General features: G+C 40.3%; 1 protein-coding gene across 1 annotated transcript in view; it reads right to left on the bottom strand.

Moving 5' to 3' along the window:
* Nucleotides 1-24266, bottom strand: part of MYRFL (myelin regulatory factor like) — a 122851-nt gene that overhangs the window by 44399 nt on the left and 54186 nt on the right. The window contains exons 6-11 of the mRNA XM_009248027.3: nucleotides 22113-22263; nucleotides 17889-18084; nucleotides 14636-14712; nucleotides 12983-13093; nucleotides 11218-11308; nucleotides 4609-4809 (exon numbers count right to left, since the gene is read on the bottom strand). Of these exons, the coding sequence (XP_009246302.3) occupies nucleotides 4609-4809; nucleotides 11218-11308; nucleotides 12983-13093; nucleotides 14636-14712; nucleotides 17889-18084; nucleotides 22113-22263 (827 nt within the window). The remainder of the gene's footprint in view (nucleotides 1-4608; nucleotides 4810-11217; nucleotides 11309-12982; nucleotides 13094-14635; nucleotides 14713-17888; nucleotides 18085-22112; nucleotides 22264-24266) is intronic.

Here is a 24266-nt window from a genome sequence, read left to right as displayed (position 1 = left end):
ACCAATGTAAGCATTGTTCCTCAGAGAAGGATCTCTTGACCTCCAAGTCTAGGCAAAGTTCCTCTGCTTTATGTGCTCATAGCACCAGTTCTCCTTCATAGCATGAGTCACAATTACAAGACAACTAATTGTGTCAACTTCATTCTTTGTCTTCTCCTATATCACATATACCCCGTGAGAGTGAGGACATGTTTAAGGTCATGGTTCATCAACATATCACCAGTTTCTAGTACAATTCCTTGCATGTTGTAGGTGCTCAACTAATAATTGTTAAATACATTAATAACTTTAAGCGTTAGGGAAAGATGTAAGATAGGAAGGGAGAGGGAAGGATGAGACTAAGACAGGAATGCTAGCCAGAGAGAACACCATGAACCAAGGCCCGAGACAGCAAATGCCCTGAATGACATCTGCAGAACAAAGGCAGAATTTGGCATTACTGGACTAGAATGGTTAAGGCCAGAGCAGGGAGGGCCTTGCAGGTCATACTTGGAAGCAACAGTCACAAACTCATATAGCCCTGTGCATATATCTATCACTGTGAGCGCCTTCACTCAGTCAACAAGTATTTGAGTAGCTACTATGCACCAGATGATCTCCTAAGCACTGGAGATTCAGTGAGTGTTTCTCATTTGGAGCTTAAATTTTAGTAAAAATTTCATTCTTGAGTCTTATTTATCTCAGGACCTGCACAGTACCGAGCAAAGTGTCTGACACGTAATAGGCACCTAAAATTTTTGATGGAAAAAAGAAGGAATAAAAGAACAAAGGTATTAAAATGGCAAGACAATCCCTGACATGAAAAGAATTGAAGAGAGAGGGTCAGTCAGGAGCCAGCCTGGACTGGCCTTGCACTGCCTAGGCCCTACCCAGTCCCTCAGCCGTAGGCCCTACCCAGTTCCTCAGCCGTAGGCCCCTGGGAGTCCTATGCCCACTTCCTATTTTCCCCTTTGTTCCTGCCCCACCTGCAGGGCCCCAGCTAAAGAAGGAAGCAGAGGCAGTGTTGGTTCCTTTGTTGCAGATGAAAAGCAGAGGAGAAAGTACCCTCATGTAGGCTGTCCAGGCTACAGAGAGGGAAATGGTCCCTGCTTTCTAAACTGGATCCTTGATTCCCCAAGACATACTGCTAGACATAGCATTAGGTTCTCTGGTACTACTATCATCCTCTAGACAGATTTTCAGCCAAGAAAAATTTTGAGGGTTACTTGGAGACCTAAACATTTTATATGACAATGTTCCTCAAACAAAATGCTTTTCTAATTTCTGGACTTATAGTCTTCCCAAAGCTAAATATAAACAGTAGCCTGTATTGCATGATCCCTATGTATACACTTGGCCTAGGGAAAACACTTGAGGCAAAGGGTGTGCCTTCTTTGAATCCTCCCCAGGAACCCTACCCAGGCCAGCACTTACTGCTGTGCCTTGCTCTTCAATGCCTGTTGAGTAAGAAACTGAAAACTGAATTTGGGTGTCTGCTTTGACCTTGCCCACAGAAGTTTTGGAAAGTTTTGACCATGAATGCAAATAGCCATCAGCATCATGCTGCCTCACACCCAAGGTTTCTATAATATATCATTAGCTCAAGAATTGCATCACAGACAACACCTTCCAGTCCGTGGGACTCAGTCTGTTCAGGGAAGGCTATCTGTCATCTGGTGATGGCCCACAGCCCAGCTGCAGTCTGGACTAGGAGCAGCTTAAATGACACCTGCTCACCCTGAGCAAAGAAACTTCTGCATTTGGCTCCTGGCCCTGAGGGAGACTTTGCATGTTTGACTTTCTTGAGCTTTTTTCATGTCTACTTTTGTCTTCCACTAGCACATGGGTAGTGTGGTTAGGAGAAAATTAAAACAACCTTTGAGCATTTCATCTTAACAATTCCCTTCTCTGGCTTGAATTTTTGAATATCTTGCTACCTTTTTTCAGCCTTCACCACAGAATTTGACTGATGCATTCAACTCTCAACTTCCTCATGTTTTTGGGCATTGACATTGAGGTTCTTCATGTGCCTTTAGTGTTCAGCGTGTCCTTTCCCCCCTAGTTTTGCTCAGTTTCCACTGTCAGAGCTGCATGTCCTTCCACAGTCTGCAGTCGCATCAGTAGTCACGATGCCAATGGCTGGGCAAGTTAAGCTGCTCCTCTGCCCAGGACCTCAGTTGCAGAGGTTTCGGTCATATCTGCGTCATCTTCTCCATGTCTTAGATCTGTGTCCCTGTGAGCATCAGAGATCTCCCCCACCAGGGCTTTGTAGATAATCATGTTCTTAATATCCACAAAGCAATCTGTGTTTCCTGAGTGAGGAAACACATAGGGCAAAGCAGCAGCCTATATCCATTTTCCCCAATTGTAGTATTAGGTAACATATTTGACCACTACATTTTGTAGCAGCTCATCCATTCAGAAGCCAGCTGTGGTTAGAACGCACTCTTAAAGAATAAGAAATTGCTTCCAGTCCTATGCATGCCATCAAATTGACCAAGGGTCAGATCCCCTGAGTATTTGAAAGAAAGGCTCTCTTTTTAAAAGTTGCAAAAACTAAGTCAGGAAGAGGTAAAGATGAAATTCACACATCTGTCATCAGCATCATCAACATTACCATCATCTCCCTCATCTCTGTAATAAACAGTGGATTGGGACAGACAAGATTTCTAGGAATATATATCTCAAAAATGTGCACAGATTTATTAAAACAAATCTATTAATATGAAATCATTTAATAAATATATTACGTGTAATTTTTATTTTGTATAAATAGAAAATAATTTCTATTTGCTTAGACCTGTCTAGCTAAAAAATACCTTACATATATGAGTTTAGAAAAATCTCTTAACCTGGGTAAAATGGATATGAGCATTTCCTGTTCACGGACAACAAAACAGAGTCACAGATCGCCTCTGGGCCAAAGTTCCTGGGCTGGTGGTTGCCAGAGTCAGCACTAAACTCTTAGACTTCTAACCACGGACCAGGATTTTCTTTATTCTATCATGCTGCCATGAGCAGGAAGGGGATACGAAATTTCACATTTAGAGCCTGGATTGAAGTGACATTTCATTTATATGGAGAAGGCTTTTCAGAAGGGATGTGAGAAGTTCTCCGGAAGCTTGTTATTTTAAGACAATGTATTTTCTTCAAACCAAGAAGCAATATTTGAAGACTTTTGGTAAACGAAGTTCTGTGTTAAGCCTGGTGGTAGCAGGAAGGGTTGTACAGGACTTTTCTCACTTGTTATATTCAATTTACATTTTAATAAGACTTGGTAGTGAATTGTATAGCCAATTGTAAGGATAAATTTGAGTTGGTGTGACCTGAAATGCAGACAGATGATCTCTCTCTAAAGTTCAAAGGCACAATATCTAGGACCGACATCTGGAAATGTATGTAAGAACTCTCTACCTCTGCATTCCCATCTGGCTAGTAGGTCATAGCTCTTCTAATATGAACCGCAGCTTCACAATCAGTATAAAAGTCTACAATTACAACCATTCTTTGGAATCCTCTAAGAAAAGGAGGACATTCCTTGGCTGGTTTAGGAAAACCAGTGCAGATTTGCACTGAGAAAGGAATGCAGTTTGGAAGAGGGGCTAATAGTGAACAGATTAGGACTTCTATTAGCTAAAAAGGAATAAGGAAAGGAGAGAAAAGGAACTTTAAAACACAGCTTCACAAATGCTGTCAAGAGAAGTAGTATGAGTGAGATGATGGGGAAGTGGTAGAAGCAATGAATGGGAAATAATTAAATGGCAGAAAAGTTGGAATGAGGTGTTAGTAGCTGGCTAATGGATTGGAAGCTTAATCCTCATCCTTATGGTCTACATAGCAGTTGTAGCTTTCCAAGATGATTCAGTTCAACTGGTTAAAAAATAAAAAAGAGCCAAGGGTGTCAGGCAGGCAGGCAGGCACTATTTTCATCTTCTAGCTGAAGACACTGAGTTCAAGGAGATTAAGCATTTTATCCAGGGTCATGTAACTGGGGAGAGCTCAAAGCGGAGGAGCCATCTCCTGACATCTAGGCCTGACTTCTGGTTTCCTCTAGGTAACTGCCTCTCCATGGAGAAAAAAGGTCTTCACCCGGAACTCTTGGCGATGAACTGACCAAGTAAGGGATGAGGAGGAGGAGCTTCTCAAGAGTCCCTAGAGAAAGAGGATGCCTGGGGAAGATAATGGCCAGTAGGGTTGGTGCCAGGGACTCTAGAAGGAAGAGGCTGGAGACATCCAAGGGAAATATGATCAGGAACTGGACTGAGACACTGCTTGGAAGATGAGTGGGGAGACAGAAAGCAAAAGGCAAGCTCTGGAAGCTGACAAAGTGTGGAAGGAAGGACAATGGCCTGTGGAAAATAACTGAGACTTGCTGCCTGTGAAGCCAATGACATGCTGTCTTTGCCCACTGCTCCTGTCTGGTAAATCCATTCTCTCAGGGAGGAACTGTTTTACAATTTCAGCAGAGATGCCCAGCAGCTCAGTCATCATTTTTAAGCAGTGTGTTCATCTCACACCAGTGGGTGACATGTAAAGATGTGCGGTACAAGGTGTGTCAGAGGCCAGGAACACCCAGCACACCTGACTGGGGTGTCAGAGGAGGGGCCCAGGGCCTGACTCTGTGCTCACCTCCTGGATATTCTGCTTTGCCCGGCTGTCAGAGGGATGCATGATGGCCCCCATCACTTTCATGTTACCACAGACAACCAGGGCTTCGTCCGGCGCATCTGTGTTGATTCCTACTCGACCGTGACAGACAACAGATTCTGGAACTTGTCCTCGCTGCCACAATGCATCACTGTCATTTTCAAACTGCCCAGGGTTAGAGGCCTGGAAAAATACATAAATATATTACAATTAAAGTTACAGTAGCAGGAATAGATGATCATGTTAGTGTTCAGAGCAAAGGCAAACTGAACATTATTTAAGTCTTTCACAAGAGAATCCTGTATTGAATGGGACATTCTGACATATCCAAGTAATTCTGGGGCCCAGGAGAGCCAGGGAGGCTTCCCTAACCACTCTGCCTCCCCACTAGCAGGAGCTCTGTATACCCTGATTTGAAAGATCCAATCTCTATTGCATCTATCTGGAATTAAGAATGTGATCAGTTATACTAGGTGGATGATAAAGAAGAAAACTAAAAATGGCTATCTTTTCAGGAATAGTCATCATCATCATGATTTAAACTCAGAACATTACATCAGAAAATATTACAGGTGTACTGAAGTCAGATAAATAAAAATACCTTGCATTTAGCTAACCCTATTATAGTTTCAAAATGCTTTTATATTTATGATTTCATACACAAGTGACAAGCAAATAATAATACAAATATATTTAATATACATCAACTATTCCCTAAACACAGAGGATACTGAAGGAAGAATAATAACAGCTACATTTGTTGTGCGATAATTCACAGTGCAATTATATGAGATATGTACTATTGTCCTCATTTTATTGATACTGACACTCTGAAAAGATAAATAAATTGCCCAAAGCCACAAAGCTAATAAGTTCTGGAGCTGGAACTACAAGTCCTCTGATTATTAAATAATGATTTGCCTATTTCATGGCATTGCTTAGAAGTAGTCCTGGCAATCTTCAAAGAAAATCCAAGTGAAACCATTGGACTAGACAAAGTTCTGGAGATTTTACTCTTAAATAAAATTCTTCATCAAAGAATGTTCCACTGCACTGCTTTCCTTCCTGCTTCCCTGTAGCCACTGAATATATTCCCAAATATTTTAAAGTAAGCATCTCTAAATCCCTCAAAATCCTCACAACAAAATTAATTTGTTTTTAAAATTATGATGTATTTTTATGATTGAGGCAGGCTGTCACAACTTTAGACAAACAGTTGTGATCCTGATTATCTAAAAAGTCAGTACTAATACTTGACTTTTTACCTTTCTGGTGGTATATGATACATTGCAGGCTCAGCACCTGAATATGCATAGATTTTCTCTGAAGACTACTCAGGAAACCAATAACAATGGTTTCCTCAACGATGGAGCCTGGGAGATGGAGAAACAGTGGTAGGAGGGAGATTCACCTTTCACTATATACTCTCTTGGTATTGTTTGAGTGTTTTTGTCATATGCATTTGTTACAATTTTAAAAATAATTAAAAGAAACCACAAAGTTTATTTCTTAGTTTGGGTTTAAAGAACTTTTTGATGTCTTCAATTTCCTAATTCAATCCCAAGTGTCTGAACCCTGAGCTGCTTGGAAGACTCAACCACTGATGCTTGATAAACAGAAGCAGTGAAAGAGGCCGGGTGTGTGGTGGCTCACACCTGTAATCCCAGCACTTTGGGAGGCTGAGGTGTGTGGATCACCTGAGGTCAGGAGTTCAAGACCAGCCTGGCCAACATGGTGAAGCCCCATCTCTACTAAAAATACAAAAATTAGCCATGTGTGGTGGCATGTTCCTGTAGTCCCAGCTACTCAGGAGGCTGAGTCAGGAGAATCACTTTAACTTGGGAGGTGGGGGTTGCAGTGAGCTGAGATCATGCCACTGCACTCCAGCCTAGGGAACAGAGCAATACTCTGTCTCAAAAAACAAAACAAACAAACAAACAAAAAAACACAGCAGTGAAAGAATGTAATGTAAAGTAATGGGGTGGGAGGGTAATGGGGAGTGGGGGAAGAATACAAAGTAAAAATTTGAACATTATTTTGTGTAAATTTACTTGAACAAAGAGCTTTTCTGCAAGTTCCCTAGAGCCCCTTGGTTGTGAATGGCAACTTGGCTTTGACTCAAATCCTTTTATAGCAACCAATCAACTAAATCCAAAGGTATGCCATATAAGATGGTGATGTATTTTTCTCTATTTTGAACATAATGAGCCATTTCAAGGAAACAAAATAACAGAGGGATGAATTTTTTCGTAATGAGCTTTGGGATAGTTATTATCATGTTGGTAACTTGATACTGGAACAGCAGATATAAGTGGATTTAATTTTTTGGAACAATTGCAATATTCTCACTTAGCTTTCATCAGATGAAAACTCAAATCCCTAAAATATGTTCACATTATTTTGGAAAGGGCCACAGATTCACAACATTCTAAATATATAGCCCTAGGGAGAATTCCTCATCAGTAACAGGAAATGTTCTCATAAGATCTGTGAACTTATTTCCTTTCTCTGGAATCCACAACCTTCATGTGTCAAAGCAAGCCACAATATACTACCTCTTTCTGGAATTATGAGTTTGTATTCACATGTGACCCAATAGTGGCTGATGGATATCAAACGCCAAAACAAATTAATTAAAATGTCTAAAATACTTTTACTGTTTGTCTCATATCCTCTTGTTTAGGGAAGAGACCCGAGCATTCTAGTCTATGTTATAACACAAACTAGCTGTGTGACCTTGGGGCAGTCACTTAATCTTTCTGTACTGTGTCCTCCTCTGATGAATAATCATGTCTCCTTTACCCACCTCATAGGGTTATTGTGGGATTAAGTGAAATCATGTGTGCATGAACAGTTTGCAAAAATGAGAATGAAAAGTCTCAAAGTTATTCTCGACACACTCTCCTGGGCACAGCAGCAGCTATTTAACCTATAATTGCTTCATCTGCTCTCCTCAGCAACGCACCTGCAGAGTTGCACAATTCCAGGGGAACGCCTTTCATAAAAAATACAATGTAAATGGCGCCCCCTGCAGGTTATTGGAACAGAAAACAGCATCAGCAGCAATTTGAAGCTTATGCTGAGTTAGAAGTGAAAAGCTGGAATTTGTTTTACCATCATTTGGGATTCTAAAGCAGCAGCCAACGAACTAATAGAAGAGCTTGACCTGAGGAAGGCAGCTCTTAGGAAGTCCATTTTTGCACCTTTTGAGAGGGTTACAGAGAAAGGACCTAGAAATACTCTCTGCTGGTGCTACTCAAAGCATGGTCTGCAGGCTAGCAATATCAGCATCTCCTGGAAGCCTGTTAGAAATGCATATTCTCAGGCATCCTTAACCTACTGAATCAAAAACACAGGTATCTGTGTTCTTACAAGCTCTCTGGGGATTCTTATTCATAATACAAGCTTGAGAACTACTTCTTTATGCCATGTACTCCTGGTCATAAGTTGCCCTTCTGTAGTTGACAGAAAGATCTGTTGAGTCCAAAACAGGCATTACTCCATAAACTGTTTTCTTTGAGTAAATAAATATTCTTCTGAACTCCAAAAGAGGAATGCGTGTGTCTGTGTTTGTGTGTGTGTGCATGTGTGCACATATGCATTATTATATCATCTTCCCCAACCCTAGGTTTTGTTTCCCATGTCATGCACTGTGATTTGCAGAGCAGTAGAGGAAGAATTCTTGGGGACATGCCCATTTCTATTCTTCTGGAAAAGAAACTGGAATAATTTATTGGTTTTCAAAATGAGGAAACCCTAGAGTGTCTTTGAAAGGCAGACAAAAGTAGTCATCCCTCCTGCTTGCAACACTGCACTCCAAACCAGGTTTAATTAAGTATTTTAGAAGGAAAGTGGGGCTGAGATAGAAGAGCCCAGTCATTAACAAGGGGAATCTGAAGGAACTCCACTGGGAAATGCTCCCAGAAACAGAGACTCAGCAAATAAATCTGTTCTTTGAAGTAAGCCTTAATTTTCATTAAATTGGTCAATTTATACTACAGGACCATAATTTACTTCTAAAGCTGTTTTGATTGACAACCCAGATGAATAATTACTGGGTCCTGCCCACCATTCTCTCTCCAAGCAGAATTCTGACAAGCTTGGTCAGAATTCTGGACCCTTCCTGGAGGCCTGGAACTCATCTAGGTCTAACCCTCATACAATCATCCTTACCAAATAGTAAAATGCCAATCTCTGCCATTCGGACAAGTGGTTCTTAGGCCACAGAACAAGTCTGGATTTGCTTAAATGCAGTTTTCATTTCTCCATTTAATGTAGTCAGGGCTTGTAGTGTCTTTGTCAAATTTTTCTTCCCATTCTTCATTCCAGAGCTTAAACTAACAGAACCAGGCCATGGCCTAAGAGGCCACATCTGGCTCTTTTGTAGAATGTTGGCTGGTCTGCCCTCTGCCCAACCCATTTGTATGCACCTGTATAGGCCCCTCTAGAATCTCAGGTGGCAAAAAATGTATTTTGTGGACATTTCTAAAACTCACTAATTCAAACAATAATGCCATTTCTTAAACAATTAAATAAACTGAAAAGTCTGCATTCATTTTCACTTCTGTGTTTCAGAGTTTGAATGAAATAATATCAATAGGATATTTCTAGTGGAGGGATGAATGGTTGATGTTAGTAATCCCTTTCTTCTCATTGCTGTTAGGGTAACTTTTGTGTTATCCAGCACACTTGTAGAATAGGGTATTCTCTTTAACCAAAATTGTGTCTGGGAGAAGACTATCAGATCTGGAATACAATCATTTTTTGAAATAAAAATTTAGTGAATAGCATGACACCCAAACTATACTGAGTAAATTTAATATTTTTGGTTCTCATACTGAATATGAATTACAGAACTTTCAACTTCTCAAAGTCATCATTATGATCTCATTATCATTGTGCTTTGGATTTGAGGAGGTGCCAATTAACAGAGAGTTTTTGGTAAACAGAATGCTAGAGAGTGGAGCTCCCTCCCTCTCATTTTGCTGTTGTGTGTTTTTGCACAGCAGCTGCGTATAGCTTTGCAGGAGCTGTCAGCAGCAAATGGAGAAACCTTGTCACTAGGTAAATTATTCCAAGTATGCAGGTGACTAGCAGACTATCTGTCTGAAGCATAAGTTATACAGCTCCGGAGAGTACTGTCATGATATCTTATCTATGCTAACTCTGAAAAGAATGGCATTATCTGTCTCTATTCCTTCCTAAGAGAAACAATACGCAACCTAGGTTTCCAGACTTTACTTTAAATCAGATTTGTTAGCACAGCAAGGCAATTCCAGATTACATCAAATGAGATGTCAAAGATGGCCCTGGCCCCTGCAGAGGGATGGACAGGCACTTCTGTGATTGGCTTATGATGCAAGAAGACGGCCCCAACTGCCTCTGCCCCAGATGATCCTAATTTGCTGCATGTTATGTCAGAACCCACAAAAATGCAGCCTGGGGTGTGCATGTCCTTTCCTAACCCTGGGATTGCTGAACACATAAGTGTTTTACTTCATTTCTATCATTACTTCATCTCCATTACAATGTTGAGACATAGTTAAAGGATTTCCACTAATAGGAGGCTTATTAATTTTAATTGACAAAACGAATTACAGAGGGCCCTTTGTTTCAGAACAGTTCGACACGGGCAGGGAGAGATGCCATTTCCCCAAATGGGCAGATCTTCTTTTCTTCCTCAGGGCCTCCGGTTAACAGCCACATACATGGGCAGGCCACAGTGAACACTGTTCTCTATTGGAGTTTGCATGGCCTCCCCGTATCACTTCAAAGATCCATAACAACACAGCCCCTCCCAGGGCTTCCAGGCCTGTGGCAACCTGTTACTTCATGCCTCTGGTATTTTCAGGGGTGGCCAGCCTGAACTCACACAGCTGCAGCTGCAGCCGCCAACAGCTTTATGTTTTGTGCCCGCCAAGACTCCCCTGCACAGCTGTGACCAATGATTCATTCAGCAAAATGTGCTGAGCCAGCCATTCCCATGTGCTAGACAGTAGCCCAGATGCCCTGGTACGACCAATCACATTTGGCCTGGAATGCTTTCCTACCACTTTCCCCACCCTGTGGGCTTTAGGGTCAGAGAGATCCAGGCTCCATCATTTACAATTCATGAGATCACGGATTAGTTACTTAGCCACTTAAGCCTCAGTTGCTCTGGGTATAAATAATGTAATGTGAAAGTATAACAGTGTAAAATGATGTCATATGTAAATTGTTTAGCTCAGTGCCTACAACAGAGAGTAAAAACCAGAGTCTCTCAACCTCAACACCACTGACATTTTTGGAGGTATAATGTTTTGTTGTGGAGGTTGTCCTGTGCATTGTAAGGTACTGAGCAGAATGCCTGGTCTCTACCCACTAGATGCCAGCTATGACAACCAAAAATGTCTCCAGACATTGCCAAGTGACCCTTGGAGAACAAAATTGCCCTTGGTTGTGAACCACTGTGTGAAAACTAAAATAATAGTTTCTGCTATTACTATCATTATCATCGAAATAGCATATTCAAGCACACCATTGAAAATTCAAATTCTGCCTACTTAGGAGGAAAGCATGTGAGATCCAGAAAAGTCAGAGAACTGAGCTTACCCTTACAATGATCCTTTCAGAGATGTGGGCAGACAACAGATAGAACTGGTCTTGGTTAGCAGCATACAGTCCAACCACCAACATGAAGTATCTAATTCAGAGACAGCAGACCAATGCCAATGCATCAGGAATGGAGACAAAATTTGTACAATCAAATACCACCCAACAGTTGATCAATAGTGAACTTATCGAGAAGAGTTTGCTTATTTAAAGACTGTCTTTTCCCTTCTGTTCTAAGTTGTCCCCCCAGTGAAACAAGAGAGTAGTTGATTCACTTGCTATTGTTCTAGGTCAGCTCTTTGCCCAGTTGGTGGTATTTGTGAGCTGTTTTACATGCCCCAAAAGAGCAGGAAAGCAGGCCACCCTGAGGAGACATCCCAGGAGGGGTCTGGAGTCAGCCTATGTGTGCTGATTCAGCACAGGCCTCTCCACGCTGCAGTCCTGGGCCCTCAGCACAGCATGGCTCACAAATACAACAGGAAGCCACCTTAAAGGTCCCTTTGTTCAGAGCCACAGAAGCCACATGGCCTGGGCCTTCATGGAGACTGACTCCTAGGGTCTGCCCCACCACACTGGATCCTTCCCAGTTCAGCCTGCTCTTGCCCATATATCCTGTGCCTTCAACAACCTCAGGGCTTGACTTTAGCCAAAGACTGAGACCTCCCCTTCAATTGCTTCCAAGGCAATTTTCATCACTATTATTTTAATTCCTCTTCATACGTACCACTGATGAGACAGTTTTAAGACTAGACCACTTCTTAAAAGTCAAAATTAAAACTATCCTCATCAAAGAAGCTTTTGCCCAAGAACTGCATGAAAAAACTTCACCAGCTTCCTCTGTAACACTCCTATTCTCCTAGAGAACAAGAGTTTCCCTCTGCATCTAAAGTAAATCAGTAAGAGTAGTAACCGTTATCATTATTATTATCAGTTACTATCAAGAGCTCAGTGTGTCATGTACCGGGCTAAGCAGTTTACCTACATTAGTCTATTTAGATCCCCAAAACAACTTTATTGGAGTAGAATATTGTTATTGTCTCTATTTTATAGGACAGGAAAATGAGGCTCAGAGAGGTTAAGTTATATGCCCAAGGTCACCCACCTAGTAAATGCCAGTATCAAATAGTCAAATTCAATTCTATCCAACTCCAAAACCTGTGTTCTAAAACCAGCAGTTCTCAAACTTGAGCATGTATCAGTGTCACCCGGAGGGTTTGTTAAAATACAAATTGCTAAGCCCCATCCCCAGAGTTTTCAATTCAGAGTTTTTGATTCTTCAGTAAGGCCCAAGAACTCGCATTTTTAACAAGTTTCCATCTCTGCTAGTCCCGGAACCACACTTTGAAAACCACAGGTCTAAATCATGAAAACAAGTTATTTTCTTTTTTAATCAAAAAGGTCATAGCAGAACTTCAAGACTAGAGAACAGCACAGTGGTTGAGAAATGCAGTCAGTCCTCAATCTGTGGATGGCAATGAGACATAAACATGTGGTCACTCTAGAAAACCATGGAGGCAATCGAGCCAGGCAGAGACAGGGCAGGGCAGGAAAGTGGGCATTGCAGGGCATGGAGTTGGGAGAAGAAAGATGTCCACAGGTAAAGAAGAAATGTTAATAAACTGAGAGTCAGAGAAGGGAGGAAAGTGGCTTAGAGGCCCTGTGTTCTGGCTGGTAGCACCAGGAGGATCAGAGGGGCCCCAGGAGGGCACTTCCTGGCCAGATAAAGTACCCAGCCACACTGCCATGCACACAGTGATATCAGTACCTCTGGTCTGGATTTGGTTTTCCCTTTTTTCTCATATTATTTGCTGTGGTTTCGCTGAAGTGTAATCGTCCCAGCGTTACTTTGGTGACCTGGTCAGCCAGTAGGTCAATTCTAAAACAAACAGCAAAAAAAAACCAAGAGACTATAAGAGAACACCAATCTCTGATCATATCTAATCCACTTTCAGACTCTCAACTATGCTTGGTTCCCAGTTCTCACCACACTGAGAGAACAGTTTATTCTAGTCCCCGATTATTAACTGCTATCCACAGCATGGTCAGGAATAGCTGCCAGGAAGGCCATGGAATATCTTGAAGGGTAAGAAATGCTCAGTCAGTAAAAGCTCAAGCCTGGAGTTTTCAACTCACAAGGGCCGTATGCTCCATCTACCCAGCATGGGTCCTTTTACCTCCACAATGTGGAAAGAAAACCTTTCATGTGTGCCGCTGCCACTGTTGTGATAGCGCTCACCTCCTGACTGAAGTAGTTTAGGTATCGTATGAATGCCTTTGCATCCCCTTCACGTATTTGCCTCTCTTAGCCTAGCAGTGGGAGGCAGCTTCCTCCAAAGGAAGGCCACAAACACCCTGCCCAGACAAGGAAGAACCAGATGCACCACGCACATTTAGTGCAGTGTTTGTACAAGTGGCTTCTGGACTGCCCAGGCCATGAAACCATCTTCTTCTCAGCCCAAAGGGGGTTGACTCAGGGTCAAAACCCTGAGATGTCTCCACTGCATCCCTGCCAAACCAGTCAAAAAGCAAATCCCACTCACTCTAAGTCATCCTACAGAGAGGACTCTAGCTCGGACTGCCATATTGCTTTGCATACTACCAGCTATATATGCTTTCTATATTGGAATCCATTCTGCAAGCTATCAACATGGCTTTAAGGAATAAGGAAAAATGACTTCTAAGTACAGCATGGATATACAATCTTGAAATTAATTCAATCAACATCATGTTGATTTAAATGAAAAATTAAAAGAAAGATCTAGCCATAATTTATCTCAAGGAACTAAAGTTGTTAGTAAGGTTGTTAGCAAAGTTTTTAGCAATAAACAATATAAAAATAACAGTGGCTTTAAAAATGGATCGTTTTATAAAGAATTTTTGCAACCATTTCAATGCATAGTACAACTTTATTTTTGTTGATAAACATATATTCATAATATTAACATTAATACTACATTAATGGCAGGGCGCTGTGGCTCATGCCTGTAATCCCAGCACCTTGGGAGGCTGAGCCAGGTGGATCACCTGAGTTCAGGAATTCAAGACCAGCCTGACCAACATGGTGAAACCCCATCTCTACTAAAGATACAAAAAATTAGCCAGGCATGGTGGCTCATGCCTGTAATCCCAGCTACTCTGGAGGCTAAGGCAGGAGAATCCCTTGAACCCAAGAGGCGGAGGTTGCAGTGAGCCCAGAGCATGCCACTGCACTCTAGCCTGGGCAACAAGAGCAAAATTCTTTCTTAAAAAAAAAAAAAAAAAAAGACATTAACATTATTAATTTGGATTCTATGGTAGGTTTCCTTTTAAATAAACAAAATAAATTAGATAATAAATAAAATTATATATATATATATAAAACAAAGTAGGTGTTTATTCACAAAACATTCACAAATGAATTCAGAAAATAAATTCTTACTTAACAGGATTGAAAATCTTTTTGCTCCTATCTGCTTGGGACTGTTCAATAGCAATTATTTGATTGGTGGCTTCCACCTGTATGAAACAACAAAAAGTAAACTAATTAATTAATTAAAATGTTAATTAGCAAAGAATGTTCGAGTGCTTAAAAAGCTTTTCAAGGCATCGTCCTAGGCACTGGGCAGGAGGAACAAGTCACTGAAAAGACACATAAGACAATAGTCCCTACCTTAACGCGGTGTTCTGTTGAGGAGGAAAGAAATAAATACCTGTGAAATTAAACAATAAGAACACAAGACAACAGAGTATTTCAGGTAGGCAGTGAATACAGAGAGGGCTGGAAGATGGCTGAAACATCAGGAGTAAGGCAGCTCCTTATTCATTCATTCATTCTAGAAGTACTTATGGAGTATCCACTATGTAGGAGGAACTGCTTTAGACATTAGAGATAAGAACTGAACACAATTAACAAAATTTCCTGTCCTTGGGGAGCTTACATTCTACTATGAAGAAACAATGATATACAATATAATAAATAAAACATAGGAATTAACATTTATTCAGCATCTACTACAAACTCTTCTTGTTCTGTGAATATTGGAAAGGACTTGAGAGACCAGCTCTGTTATATATAACTGGTGGGTATTCACATTGTAACAAATCTTTCTAGAAAGCAATTGGTGGCCTATATCAAGAGTTTTAATAATATGTATCTTTCATGTGTAAATTCCCCTTCTGGAATGTATTCTTATGCAAAGGTGGGTGGGTGTTCACTGAAGTTTTATTAACAATAAAAAATGGAAAATAAACAAAACTTCTAATAATAAGGGAATTAATATGATGCATCCATACAATGGAAAACTATATCATCTTTGTGAACAATATTTTTATGGGGTCCTTAATAATATCATATAATGTGATGTTCACAATATGTTACTAGCAATATGAGATTAATTTTAATAACAGAAAAAATGAGAAAAAAATAGGCTACCAAATGGAGGATCCCAAATACAAATGAATTTTATCTCTTTTTCATACATTTCTATTATGTTCCAAAATTTTCACAATGAACTCATATTACATTCATAATCATAAAAAGAATGTCTTTTTGTTGCTTGTTTGTTTGATGTTTATATGTATTTTTGTTTTTGTTTTGTTTTGTTTTGTTTTTAAGAGCTCAGTTTGGTGCAAGAACAGTTACGTGTGCAGCAGCCAAGCCTTAGTGCCTAAGCCCAGGTTAGCTATCAGAATAAAATATGTAGGCCATGTAGTCCCAGCTACTGGGGAGGCTGAGGCAGGAGAATGGTGTGAACCTGGGAGGCAGAGCTTGCAGTGAGCCAAGATCGCACCACTGCACTCTAGCCTGGGCGACAGAGCAAGACTCCATCTCAAAAAAAAAAAAAAAAAAACACCACATGTTCCCACTCATAGGTGGGAACTGAACAATGAGAACACATGGACACAGGAAGGGGAACATCACACACCAGGGCCTGTTGTGGGGTGGGGAGAGGGAGGAGGGATAGCATTAGGAGATATACCTAATGTTAAATGATGAGTTAATGGGTGCAGCACACCAACATGGCACATGTATACATATGTAACAGACCTGCATGTTGTGCACATGTACCCTAAAACTCAAAGTACAATTTAAAAAAAAAAGAAATAAGAAAAAGATCCAAAGAAAAATATATATATATATATATATGTAGGCCAGGCACAATGGCTCATGCCTGTAATTCCAACACTTTGGGAGGCAAAAGCAGGAGGATTGCTTGAGCCCCGGAAGTCAAGGCTGTACTAAGCCGTGATAAAGCCACTGCACTCCAGTCTAGGCAACAGAGCGAGATCCTGTCTTAAAGAAAACAAAACAACAAAAACAACAAAATATGCAGATAATGAATGCTTCTCCCTCTTAGGAACTGGATATAAAGTTACAATTTAAGAAATATTTTTTGATCACTCAGAAGTCATATTACCTGCATTCTGAACCCAGCTTTATCATTTACTACCTTGGATGAATTGTGTAACCTTATTGGCCCTCAGTCTCCCCTCTGTTAAACTGTAGAGGAGGGCGTTGACTAAATTAGTGGCTCCTTCGTTTTTTTTAGGTCACAGATCTCTTTGATAATCTGATGAAAATAATGAATCTACTTCATATGAAAATGCATCAACATCAATAAAAATAAAATAAGAATACATTTAGTAAAAGAATTGCAAGAGTATTCACTGAAAACTACAAAACTATCATTTGAAGTGATGCTGTGCCATTTTCTGAGCCCAGGCTTATGAAATTGACATCTTGGCTGGATATGGTGGCTCATGCCTGTTATCCCAGCACTTTGGGAGGCCGGGGCAGGACGGTCACTTGAGCCTAGGAATTCAAGATCGGCCCAGGCAACATAGTGAGACCCCATCTCCACAGAAACAGCCAGGCATGGTGGTACACACCTGTGGTCTCAGCTACTCGGGAGGCTGAGACCTAGAACTCAACTACTTGGGAAGCTTCAAACTATAGTTTGAAGTGATGTTGTGCCCTTTTCTGAGCCCAGGCTTATGAAATCGACATCTTGGCTGGATATGGTAGCTCATGCCTGTTATCCCAGCACTTTGGGAGGCTGAGGCAGGAGGGTCACTTGAGCCCAGGAATTGAAGACCAGCCCAGGCAACATAGGGAGACCCCATCTCTACAAACACAGCCAGCATGGTGGCACACATCTGTGGTCCCAGCTATTTGGGAGGCTCCCACTTGAGCCTGGGAGGTCAAGGCTGTAATGAGCCATAATCATGCTGCTGTGCTCCAGCCTGGGTGACAGAGCAAGACCATGTCTCAAAGAAAAAAAGAAAGAAAGAAAGAAATTGACATCTTTCACTTCACTTGTCTTGCAATGTTTATCCTTAGAAGCCAGCCACCATGGTGTGAAGAAACACAAGCTATCCCATAGAGCAGTTCACATGGAGAAGAGCTAAGCCCTGTCAGTTAGAGCCCAGTTTGAGCTCCAGCTGATAGCCAGCCCAAACTCAACAGGCATCTGAGTGCTTCTTGAAAATGGCCCAGTTAAGCTGCCCTAGTTGATGACTTCTGAACAAAGATGAGTTGTCATAGTCACACACTGACCCAGTTGGAGATTTGTGACCAAAATAAAGGACTGTTATTCTTTTAAGTCATTTTGGGATAGTTTGTCATGCAGCAATAGACAACTGAAACAAAATAAATGTTGACTGATGTAAACTGAACTAAATAAAAGACATACCTTAATGCCAAAAGCTTTCAAGTAAAACATTTCTATTGGCTTTAGGCCCATCTCGGTTTCAACAAATTTTGGACTTCCCCAAACTTGGATGTGAATGGTTATCTGGAAATGATTCTTCTTTTGGCAAACAAAAGCTTCATCTGCTGGTGAAAAATTAAATCCTTTGTCTGTTACAACTCGATAGCCCACATCAGGTCTATGAAAAGAGAAACCAAGAAACCAGTTTTACAAATGTTTTCTATATATTTATTTTCATTAACAGTATTAGTTGTATAAACATTTCAAGAAAATATACTGTGAAAAGTGCCTTTTGCTATATTTAATTAATTGATTTCTTGAATTTTTAATGAGGAAATAAAAATAACATTTCAAAACACAGCTGGCTGTTTCCCAGCTTTTTATTTTCTCACAAAGAAGTACAATCTTTTTTTTTTTTTTTTTTTTTTTTTTGAGACAGTCTTGCTCTGTCCCCTAAGCTGGAGTGCAGCAGCACCAACTTGGCTCACTGCAACCTCAGCCTTCTGGGTTCAAGCAATTCTCCTGCCTCAACCTCCTGAGTAAGCTGGGACTACAAGTGCACACCACCACGCCCGGCTAATTTTTGCATTTTTAGTAGAAACAGGGTTTCGCCATGTTGGCCAGGCTGGGTTTCAGACTCCTGACCTCAAGCGATCCCACCCACCTCGGCATCCCAAAGTGCTAGGATTACAGGTGTGAGCTACCACACCTGGCCAGAAGTACAATTCTTGCCAAATGGAAGCATTATTTTTTTCAGATTGCCTTTCCCCTTTGTGCTTTTTAGACTTTTAATTTGACTCCACAATACAATAGAAAGATGTAGGCTAGATGTTGAGAAGTCAATACATTACTTAGACTTGTGAAATATCTGGGGTAGAATTAATCTCTTTTCTCCTTTAGGAAAAAAAAAGTCTCAAAATTTCACCAGCAACACCATATTTAAAAAGTCACTTGGATGAAAGAATATTCAGCCTTTTGATGATCACATGAAAAAGCAGACTTAGCAGAATTACCAGGAATAGCTCTTAAATCAAATCAACCAGAGCCAGTTATACAATCGATTGGAAACCTGTTTTCACTAGAGTATGGTCATTTCCTTTTTATTTTCCCAATTTGGTAATAGCACTGAAAACCTACAATGGTGGTTACTTCTGCAGAAAGAAATGGGATAGTGGCAGAGTGGCTAATCAAATTTTTGCTTTATTGGTTTTATCATTGCTATTTCTAATAGCAATGCTTTGTGTATATAAATTGAGCATCCCGAATCTGAAAATCCCAAATCTGAAGTGCTCCAAGATCCTAAACTTTTTTCTTTTTTTTTTGAGACAGAGTCTCGCTCTGTTGCCCAGGTGGAATGCAGTGGCATGATCTCAGCTCACTGCAACCTCCGCCTCCCAGGTTCAAGCAATTCTCCCTGCCTCAGCCTCCTGAGTAGCTAGGATTACAGGCTCAAGCTACCATGCCCGACCAATTTTTGTATTTTTTTAGTAAAGATGGGGTTTCGCCATGTTGGCCAGACTGGTCTTGAGCTCCTGACCTCAGGTGATCCGCCCGCCTCAGCCTCCCAGAGTGCTGGGGTTACAGGCGTGAGCCACTGCGCCCAGCCGATCCAAAACTTTTTGAACACCAACATGATGCTCAAAAGAAATGCTCACTGGAGCATTTCAGATTTCAGATTTTTGGATTAGGGTAAGTATAATACAATCTTCCAAAATCCAAAAAAGTTCCCAAATCAGAAATACTTCTGATCTCAAACATTTCAGATAAGGAATACTGAAACTGTAATAGGCTTAATAAAATAATTCTAAAATGTTAATAAAAAGAAAACATATTAAATGCATAACATTATCAAATACAGAATATAAAAGTTGAAAACTTCTTTGATGAATTTTTCCCATGCATGATGAAAACATGCAGCAGGATTTTTAATTCATCAAGCTTCCTAAATGTGGGTTTCTTCTCAAGAAAGAAGCTCTCCACAAGCAGAGAAGGGCATTACTCACTGCTCTACTACTGTACAGATCTATGCATCCTGAGATCTCAATTTGGATGGCTGCTATTATAAGGAATAACACACAGTTTCTAAATTTTCCTCTAATTCCAGAAACAGAAAAAATTAATGGGTCTCTTGGGAGAAGAGTGTTCATGTTCTTTGCACCTTCCCAATGGATCAAGTTACTGAGTCATTGACTACCCTTAAGAAGCCAATCAGTCAAAGGCTCCACAATCACAGTGCCTGCCAGCAGCAAAAAGAAAATCCACCGAATGAAGAATTTGATAAAGACTACACGTCTTATGCCATCTGGAAACTGCTTATTGACTCGAGTTTCTAGAATTAATCTGCTAATTTGTTCATCTAAAGGCTAGATGGATAGAACTATATAGATTTTACTACAGAGAAATAAGAACTGTCTTGGTTGAGAATAAAACATTTTTGGTGATGTTTTATGCTTCACTGTCAAAAACTCTGAAGAAAAAAAGTACAGCTAAGATATGAGCATTAGGCTGAAACTTAGGGCAGCAATAATCAGAAACGGAATCAATCAGTAAGAATTATACTGTTGATGATTATTCTGAACCTTAAACACCAATCTCTGATTATAGAAATCTGCTTACCTAAGAATGGCAATTCTGCTTCTGATATCAAAAGTTAAGTATAAAGTCAATTAAACTGGCTTTTTAAAAGTTCTTTGATAGCATTGAAACATTATTCAGAAAAAAATTGATAAAATTTTAATGCCCTAACTGTACTGTTTTTAGGTTACTTAAGAAAATGATATTTTTGTAACAAATTAGACCTAACTATGTAAGAAAAGACGGGTGTTTTTCTGTCTCATTGATATAAGTAGTGAAATTAGGAGTGCCTGAATTCTAAACTGGGTAAATACTGCCTTCCTTTTTTGCTTAGGAAAAGTGCATTATGGCTAAATACTCAACATAAATCTGCCTCATTACTTTTGAGTTGATACCATCTGTGTTCTCCTTTGTTTCCATATCCTCTGTGTTCTCCATATTTTTCTAGATTATTGGAGCCAAGATAGGCTGATCAAACAAATTTAAAAATGTTTTCAAATAAGAAGAGGGATAACACTTACCTTGAAAACTTGATCAACTTGATGCATAGAGCCTGGGAAGCAGTTAAGTTTTAATTAAAACATTGAGCCTGCGTGTGACAGTTTCGTACCTCGGTGCTCATATTTCTTACTAAATATGGAATGTTCCCCAAAAGATAATCTAATGAAGGCCAAGCCTCAAAGCCAAAACCCATGGACCCCTCATTTCTTTTTCTAATTGCACACAGTAGAAAAGACACAAAGTCATGACATTTCAATGATATAATGAGCAATGAGCTTCCTTTAGCTTATTAAACACACCAACTCCCAAAGTCTGTTTCACTCCCTAGATTTTCTTTTAAGGAAAATATTTCTTCCCTCTAGTACATCCACCATGAAAGTCCCAGTGATAAGCTTTACAGTATTTGAATTTGGAAAATTTTAAAATTTGAATTTGGAAAATTTTAACTTAAGTTATAGCCCAGTGAAAATTCTAGAAGGCTTAAGTAGGTAAATTACATGCTAAGAAATAAAGAAGTTTAAAGGATGTTTAAGAGTAATAATACAGGATTGCACATTTATTTCTTGAAACTATATTATGTCATAAAAATTGGGTGAAGCTTTTCCACTTTTTTAGGATGTTTTGTATGATTTGACTTCAGACTCCTTAACATAAAGAAACCACCTACCACGATTGCTGCAGGATATATTGTCAGTGAACTTGGTAATATTCATTCACAGCATATATGTTGGGGGTGGTCATTGGCTCACAATTTAATGTGGCCCCCAGAAAAGTATTTTATGGCATTATAAGTTAACTGCAGGATTAAATGTTAGTGATCTGGGGAATGTCTATATTCCAGTTTTTAGTTTAAACTGGGCATGTGATCCCAGAAAGATTCCTTCTTTCTCCATCATTTAGTGGTTAAATTATAATCAGATGGAACTATAAGTCTGGCTTTCTGAAGGCCAGAAACCCATATTCCAACTATTTATTTGTTAGGATGCAAAAAATGAGGAGTAAGACAGACACTTTCTCATTGAGTTGCCCCACTTGACCAGAGGTGACATCAAAGCTCCAGTGCTTGAACTCAGTACTGAGATTTGGCACTGTCTTTCTCCCCTCACTCTCCAGCCCACCCAAGCCACTTACAGTTTTTCATAATGACTGTTTAATAAGCTGTGCCAAGGAACACTATGGTATGGCTGCCACTTCAGAGCAGGAGAGCACTGGTCTGTAGGCATTCCGTTCTGTCCCTCACTGTCAGGGTCCTGGACTTCACTGCTGCGACTCCTACTTGTCACTGCAAAGAAACAGGTGGGTCAGAGCATTCCTTCCAGGCTGTTTTTCCTAGACTCACAGCTAGGAGCATGAAGCTGATGAGTGGGCCATGTGTAAGGCAGAGTGACCGGGGTAGTGTCATGTGCTGGGGTTAGGAGGTGTGCTGCTGACCTCATTTTCTCATCTGTAAAAGGAGCAGCCTGGGGTCAGCGTTGTCAAAGGGTGGGGGGTAAACACCTGCTGGAAACTTTGTCCCTAATATCTATCTATGCTACATCCTGCATAGCTTCTCCTCACTTTCAGTCTGTGTGGTTGCAGTGAAGTTCACTCCCAGAGCCGGGAGGGTAGGTGACCCAGCTCAATCAATCAAAGTACAGCATTCAGTCCTTGCATCAGTAATTGCATCAGCGGTGGACATGTGGCCTATCCCAATTCAAGCAGAGTGGATCTCAGCACTTCAGGGATGCTCACTCTTCTCCATGAGGTTTGAACCTGCAAGATACATCGCCAACAGCTGCTGGCACCATTTTGGGACGTGAGGGAAAAGCCCATCTGGGAATGATGCCAGCACAGCAGAAGGCAGAGTTAAAAACGAAGGGCACCCAGTCCTCATGGTGTCATCTGAGTTCTGGGACCCAATTCTAAACCCTCGCGTTACAGGAGCCAATAGTTCCCCTGATTTTGTTTTTTGCTTGTTTTGTGGTTGTTGTTTTATTTTGCTTTTTTTGCACAAGGCAGTTTGAGGGTTTGCTTTTTTTGAATTTTGGTTTGTTTTTGTTCATTGCAACCAATATATTTTAATTTTGGCAGGTCTTTTGTGGCTCCAAGATTCTGTGGTCCAATTAGCTTTTTGAACTTAGACCAGTTATTTATTCACTTGGAGTCTTACTTCCCGCAACTGCAAAATAGAAATTAAAAACTTGTATCCTGCCATCTTTACACATTACAGCATTACACAAGCAGAGAGAATGACATAATGGAAGTGAAAGCACTTTCAGAAGCTAGAACCAAGATAAAGTAACAGAGAAAATCTTGTTAGTGTGCAATATCAACTGTAGAAAACTGCCACTTTTCTATGTCAAAAATGGTCAAATAACAGCAATTTCACATGTGCAACCTCCTATTTTGCATAATCTTTGCAACTTGTCTTAATTTGAGTATGCCTCCTAAACCATATGGATTCAACCTCAGATAATTTTTATGTAAAATGGTATTGGTATGGTTGCTGTTCCCTTTTCTTTTAACTCCTCTACCATCACTCATGCCTGACATCAGGAAGGAATGGGAAATAGTGTGTATCTGTGAGACCAGGTGCAGGCTCTCAGTAATAATGTACAAATAGGACATTAGCTCCTATTGAATGTATCTACCTAGCCCACAGCTTGGAGAATGCAGGAGAAAGGAGCTGGGTTTTTTTTTAATCTTCAAACTTTTCCTTTCTTTATACTTCCATTGAGGACTTCCTAAAATAAATAAATAGAACTGCTTCAAGTTGCTTTTCATACCAAATGTCAAAAAAAAAAGTATTTCTCCTGGGGTATTGCTATTAAATGTCACTTAAGCAAAATATGCATTCTTTGTTTTTATAAAATACCCATTTTAGAAAGATTTCTCAAAACACTGAAAAACTTTTTTTCCCAGCTGCAAATACAGGAAGTGGACAATGCAAGGAGCTCTTCATGCTCTCACTCCTCCAAAAGCTACCTGGTCTAAAATAATTTTTTTTTAAAAAAAAAGAAAAGAAACCCTTCTATGGTTATCCTTACACCAAATTGAGAGAAAGAGAGAACATAATTCTTTCTTTTTTTTCTTCCTCTCTCCTACAATGAAGAAAGGGTCAAGAGCTTGGAGTTTCGAATCAAGACAGATCTGGGTTTGAATCACAACTCTACACTTAAGGGCTAAGCAATCTTACAAAAATGATTTAAGCTCTCTGAGCTTCAGTTTTTTCATCTGCAAAATGGGAGTAATCATGTTACCTCCCAGAGTTGTTGAAGGGGTTCAACGAGGCCATGACTGTAAAAC

The sequence above is a fragment of the Pongo abelii genome, chromosome 10 (assembly GCF_028885655.2).
Source record: "Pongo abelii isolate AG06213 chromosome 10, NHGRI_mPonAbe1-v2.0_pri, whole genome shotgun sequence".
NCBI lineage: Eukaryota > Metazoa > Chordata > Mammalia > Primates > Hominidae > Pongo > Pongo abelii.
Note: the sequence above shows the minus strand (reverse complement) of the source record. Positions and strands in the feature narration are given on the sequence as shown.